Source organism: Sarcophilus harrisii, chromosome 6 (genome assembly GCF_902635505.1).
Source record: "Sarcophilus harrisii chromosome 6, mSarHar1.11, whole genome shotgun sequence".
NCBI lineage: Eukaryota > Metazoa > Chordata > Mammalia > Dasyuromorphia > Dasyuridae > Sarcophilus > Sarcophilus harrisii.
Genome location: NC_045431.1, coordinates 199766174 through 199772548, shown reverse-complemented (window position 1 = coordinate 199772548; position 6375 = coordinate 199766174). Strand labels below are relative to the sequence as shown.

Below are 6375 nucleotides of genomic sequence, written 5' to 3'. Positions count from 1 at the left end.
TCAAAGAGATGTGGTCCAAACTCTGGCTCAAGGAGTGTGATCTTTTTATTACTGATGACGTCAAACAATTTCCCTTACTTTTAATTAACTTTTAGAGTTTTGCTCTTCCCTTTCCCAGTTTTTCTTTTCTCCCCTCCCCCTTCTGTCTGTCTGTCTCCTTTTTTTTTTTTTTTTTTTTTAAATTGCAATGACCTCAATGCAAATGTAAGCCTATGAAATAGGGAGATGCCTGGCACATTTTGTGAATGGGATACTGGAATGACTGGAGGCTGACGTCATTTGAACACCTAGGCTATTAAGTCCCACCTACGATTGGTTGGTTTTGTCAAGAGGCCTTTTCATTGGCTGGCAAGGGCCTCTCAGCCGCCTACACTCATCTGCCTGGCGGTAGATATAAACCAAGAAGGCTTCAGCATTGGACAGCAACAGGATTAGAAACAACTCAGACAGAAACCTGCATTCCGGCTTCCTGGGCGGCAGTTCTTCAGGAAACCTCACTCCCCCAGGTAAGATAACATTTTTTCCTCATAACTAAAATTGTGTATGTTATCTATATATAGATATAAACTTTTTTCATAAATATTAATCGACATTATGTTGTTTCCTGTTCAACTCTTTTTCTTTTCTTTCTTTTTTTAAACGCTCTGCTTTTGTTTGTTTATTTCGTTTTGTTTTTTAGAACTGCTCGGGTAATTTTTTCTGTTTGGAGAAAATTATCGTGCTCATGAGATTAAGAAGAGAGAGATTTTTCCCTCTCCTCTCTCCTAAAGTAATAGTTAAAAAGATACCGTATTTCACCACCTGTGGCTTGGCTACTGTGCTACCCTGTGGCTTTAAGAATCATCAGAAATAATCTTTCTTTAATTTTAGAAGAATTCTGAATTATGTCAATTCAGCCCAAGCAAGGGTTTGGAAATAACAATCTATTTGTATTGAATTGTATGTATTTGATTGGAGCAAAAAAGAAAAAAGCAGCTTCTATTTCTGATGACTGAGAGAATTTAGCAGCCCAAACCATGAAGATCTCACAGAGATGCCCAGACCTTTGTGGAGAGCATAAGTAGCTAGCTGACTTTCCGGGCACTTGCAGCCAAAGTATCTGCTCCTTAATGATTTGATTATGATTGATGCGATTCTTAATCATCTGATCAGAAGTCTCTGGAAACTAATTCTAAAGATGTTATTTGGAAAAGAAGGAAAGCCATGAGTATTAACAATTTCTTGAGCCTTTAGTATATATTTCTTTAGACATTTCCCTAACTTTAACATAATCTGGAGATATTTTTGTTTAAAAAAAAACCTTGCTCAAAATAAAAGTCCTGTGTTTAATGCCGGAGGGGTCACCAATCAGCTTGAATTCGTTTAGTTATATAGGCACATAGCATGCTACCTATTTTGCAGTTTGTGCATTTTCCTGGGGATAGAAGCATTTTTTTAAGTAAAAATGGAAAACTGGATAATCAGTTAGATCAATGTTCTCCAAATTAAATTCCTGGAAGAAGATAGACTCATTTATTTAAGAAAGTCAGGGCAAATCTTTAATAAAGTTGGCTGTTGAAGGTACCTGTTGAAAACAATGCCCAGAATGAACTGACTATAGAAATAAATCTCCTGCTTGCCATGAAAAGGCAAGAAATTCTTTCATAGCTAATAAATAGCTTTTTACTCCTCAGTCCTTTCAAGGTAACTCAGAGGGAGAGATTTACATTGCTTTTGCTAGATCCTCCTGTTCTCGGTGATTTGGTGCCCGGTCATTGGCAGTGATTATACTAATCAGGGCAAAGAGAAATGTCCAGAGGGGAGTAGTGCCTTCTTAAAACTAATGAGAATCTTTTCCTTTCCTACAACTCTTCCTAATCTCAAAAACATTTTGCTAGCCATTAGCTCATTTGGTCAGCCTTTTGGCTGTAGGAAGGAGAGGGCTTATTGTTTTACTTCTGGAAATAGCAAAGAAACTGAATCTTAGAGAGGTGGTGACTCATTGGAGGATGTCTGGGGAGAATCAGGACAAGAAGCTAGATTGAACTCCCAACTCATCGCTCTTTCCTATCTAGTACATAGTTAATTAGAATACAGCCCAATAGAACATAAACTCCAGAAACCATGGAGGGCAGGAACCCTGTTTTTGCCTTTTTATTCCCAACACTTAGCCCAGTGTTTGGAAAATAATATGAATTTCATAAATACTAAGATTGGAAATCCCCAAATTTAAAAGAACTGGGAAGTCAGGCTTGGTGTGGTGATGGTGAAGTGATTCTAAGAGTCCAAAGCTGTTTCTCTCTTGTTGCAGAGAGGACACCATGATCCTCCTAAAGCTCTCTTCCTTCCTGGCTTTCTTTGCCTTGGTTGTGTGCCAGATGGACAGCCTCCAGGCTGCTCCATTCAGGTAAGAGGCAGCCCCACCCCAGAAGGCCTCTTGGGGAGGAGTGCTCCCAAGGACCTGTGTCGCAGGACTTTCCCTCTTCCCCTAGGCCTGGTTTTGAATCTGTCATGCCAGACCATGTGGCTCTCAGCGACGAGGAGGCTCGGCACCTGCTGAATGCTTTGGTGAAGGAGTTTGTGCAGATGAAAGCCGATGAGTTGGATCAGGTGACTGAGGACAACAGGTAAGGTTTGCCATCGTGGCAGAGGACAGAGCCAGCCAGGTGGGGGCTATTCCCTCTACCTGCCACAGCCCCTGACACCGATGCTTGACTTTTCCCTCCTGCCAACACTAAGGGAGTTAATTTGTTTTCCAAGCCAACCTACAAAAGGTTACATCTGGCCAGAAGTTGCCTTAGGCTGTCCTTGTTATCCAGGAGATGGGGAGCAGCTGTTCTAGGTATCTACTGAAGGTAGAGGAAGAGGCGGCTGACTAGCTGCAGTCTGAGAGGTGGAGGCCAGACCCAAGGCAGCATTTCGTGTCTGTGAGAGTTGTTAAGAACTGGAACTAGACATTCTGCTGTCTCCACTATCTCCCAGGAGTGCACTCCCACTTCCTTACCTACCAGAACTGGTTCAGACACTATGACTTGACAAGAGTCCCCCAACCATTCCTGCCCCTTTAACCCACTTCCAATTATCTCTTTGCAATTCTTAATGACACTCCAAAAAATGCTACTAGAGGGTGAGTTGGACTTGGCAAAGAAAGGGCGATGTTAAAAGCTAGCAATATCACAGGTATGTTTGTAGCTCAGGTCCGGCAGTTGCCCTTAGAATTCTCTGCTGCAATGGTGCATGCTGCCCAGAGGCATGGAGTCTAGATCCAGTTCCCCCTTTCCTCCCTCCTCAGCATCCTCCAGGCCAGAGGCATGTGAGCCCTTTGCATCCTCTCTGACGAACACCTACTGCTGAGCATGATAGGCTGACCAGCATGCTGAATGCCTTAGAGAGAACCTTCAGTGCTAGCTCTAGGTCAAGGTGCATCGATCACCCCTTTCTTTTACAACTGGCCCTGTCTCCCCCTTGGATTGCGTTCTCCTAACTCTGAGTATAGATATATGGTCTCTCTCTACAAAACCTTCCAACCCCTTTGATCCTGACCTCTTCCCTCTCCCTTCACCTCACAACAACCTGAGCCTCCGGCATGAAATCAGTCTACAGGTAGGGAGAAAGGCAAATGCATGGTACCATTGCATGTTACCTTCTGGCATGTTTTTTCCCTGCAGCCTGGACAGACCTAGAGCTAAGCGGTGCAGTAATCTGAGTACCTGTTTGCTGGGCAAGCTCTCGCAGGAACTGCACAGGCTGCACACTTACACGCGCACTGACGTCGGGGCGCGAACACCTGGCAAGAAACGCGATGTGCTGAACGACCTGGAGAATGACCGTTACGCGAGCTCTGAGGATGTCCTGGGGAGCAACTAAACTCGCTTGGCTTTCTATTTCCCGTCGTCTCTTCCTAACTTCCTTTCTCATTTCCTTCCTTCTTTCCTGTCTTTATTGCATGCAGTTTTTCTGAAACTATAATTTCTGAATTGGCTGTGTTAATTAGATACAATGCTGACAGAGAATGTTTGAGACAAAAGTGAGGAGGGCACAGAAAAGTCCCACCAAGGGGGAAAAACCCCACCATTCAGACTTTTAGTTAATGAGTGAATCGATCTGAAAGGGTACAACTCGTCTGGGACCTTTCATTCTACAACTCTGCCTTTGGTTTCAGGTTGTATCGATGGACACAGCTTCCATGCTTAGATGTGTTGAATAAACCAATTTTTTAAAGGCTCTCAGCTGTCATGTTGATTGCTTTGGTCTTGTCCTATTCCCCCTCCCTCCAAATATTATGGTCTCATCAAAAGTTGGACTTGAGGGATCTCAAAGTTAATTTGAGTTCAGATTGTTGAACACATTTGGCATGGGCATTGAGACATACCTGGGCTATAGAGTAGGTAAGAAAGGACTCAATGAATGTTGACTTACAGGAATCTTTGTGGTTATGGGGACTCCTTCAGGTAAGTCCTTTTCCTTATGGTTTGTGGCTGGGGATATGGCTCTGGGGAAGTCACTGAAGAGGCTAAAAGAGTACCATCATCTCTTACTTCCAGTCAGAGAGGGAGCTGTCCATGTATATTACTGGAAGAACTTGAAGGAGAGAAGTGCTGGGGTGTTTGAATCAACTAAAAATATTGTTAAATTCTACTGAACAATGGCATCTTTTCCTATTCTCTTAGGATTTTGCTGAACATAGGTTCTTGAGGGATAAGACAGGGGATAGGTAGGAGAACCCACGGAAAAACCAGCAAAAAAAGGGGAATCTATCCTGCGGCTGATAGTTTAAAGCAAGTTTTGAATTTTTCACATTTCATACCTAAAATAATGGGATAAGTACTTCCAGGTAGGTTATAGGGAATGCCTTTCTTATTAATGGCCTTTATTATGATCTTCAGTGCTGAGAACTAAGTTTAAAACATCCCCTTATTGTTACGTGATGTTTTATCCCACTTTGATGTCTTGCTAGCAAGCCCCAAATAGGATCCTGTTGGGAGAGACTGACACTTAACAACAGTTCTTTTTCCTTCTGAAAACCAGTGTTACTGCTCAGAAGCGAGGCTGCAACACTGCTACCTGTGTGACCCACCGGTTGGCAGACTTCCTAAGCAGGTCAGGGGGTATGGTCAAGAGCAACTTTGTGCCGACCAACGTGGGAGCTAAAACATTTGGCAGACGGCGGAGGGACATCTAGGCAACTGGCTGAACCCGAGAGGATGGTGAGTGCTAGGGTCAAGGCAGCTTCACCGTGGAGGGGGTTTCCTTATGCTTCCATTTTTTAGGATTATAGGATCCAGACCTAAATGGAAGTAGTTGGAGGCCACTTCGTGCAATCTGATCATTTTACAGAAGAGACAGGGAGCTATAAGACATCATGTCTCTTCTCCAACGTCACATTGGCAGAATTTCTAGAGCCAGGGTTGAATCCCAGCCCCTCAGACTCCATGTCTATCAGTTTTTCCACTGGCTGCCCCTTGGCTGCATGAAGTTGAGGAAGAGAGGGAGATTGGGCTGAATGCCCACTAAGGTTCCTGCCAACTCTGAGATTCCAGCATTCTTTTCCAATCTAATTTTATTCCAAACCCGAAGGTTATTATTGTTAAAACAGGATTTTCAAAAATAAGATTTGCTCCTTCTAAGTCCTAGCTGGGAGTGGAGGCTATTGGGTCAGTGATTGCAGGCTGGTAACCAGAGCTTGTTGTCTTCCAGATCACCAAGAAACTGAATCTCCACGGCTAACTTAATTTTTAATGAAAGCAACTTTCCTCCATGAAGCTTGAAAACCAAGTGGATGCTCTGAGTTTTTTTGCCTCCTCCTAGAGATGGATGAGTGTTTTTCTTTGTTCAAAACTGCTGTCATGTATAATATGAAAGGAGCTAATTCTGGTTAATTATTGTACATTCTTTTTTATATGCGATTCAATTTCAAATAAAACATCATAGCAGCTTGTACTGTTGGTCTCTGAGTTCTCAAGATGCGATTCAGTCCAGTCTATTGGTCTTGGGAGTCCCTGAAGCAGACATCTCCCAGAAGCACTCTCAGATGAAACATGGGAGGGGGGAAGCCTCAGTGTGGGACCAAAAGATGACTGGTTTTAGAGTGAGTTTGAGAAAGAAATCTTGTTTGGTGTGTGAGCTATAGGAAGGTTTAAAAAAAGGTCAGGTATTTTACATGAACATTAAGCTTCCAGACTGCCATTTATGGCTATATCAGGGAGGGTTCGTCTCAAAGGACTGTTCTGTCACATAACTCTGCCTCTGTCCTTGGCCATGACAGTGGGATCCACAGCTTTGGGGGAAAACTCATCTTAGCTGAAACAATTCTGTTATCCCATCTTATTCTGAAAGAAACCACTCCTAACCCCCACAGGATGCATTTCCTTTGTAACTCCCTTCTTGCCCTGATCC

The 6375-nt window shown here is 43.2% G+C and overlaps 1 protein-coding gene across 2 annotated transcripts; it reads left to right on the top strand.

The window, feature by feature from the left end:
- Positions 1-403: 403 nt before the first annotated feature.
- On the top strand, positions 404-5919 carry CALCB (calcitonin related polypeptide beta). Of its 2 annotated transcripts, XM_031942255.1 has the most exons (5): positions 404-506; positions 2291-2386; positions 2472-2606; positions 5008-5186; positions 5677-5919. In XM_031942255.1, the coding sequence occupies exons 2-4, from the start codon at positions 2301-2303 to the stop codon at positions 5159-5161; spliced, it is 375 nt and encodes a 124-aa protein (XP_031798115.1). In that variant the 5' UTR covers positions 404-506; positions 2291-2300; the 3' UTR covers positions 5162-5186; positions 5677-5919. The 2 variants fall into 2 exon arrangements, with proteins under 2 accessions (XP_031798115.1, XP_003773616.1); XM_003773568.3 differs by lacking the exons at positions 5008-5186; positions 5677-5919 and adding an exon at positions 3648-4203 and having other exon boundaries at positions 411-506.
- Positions 5920-6375: the final 456 nt, after the last annotated feature.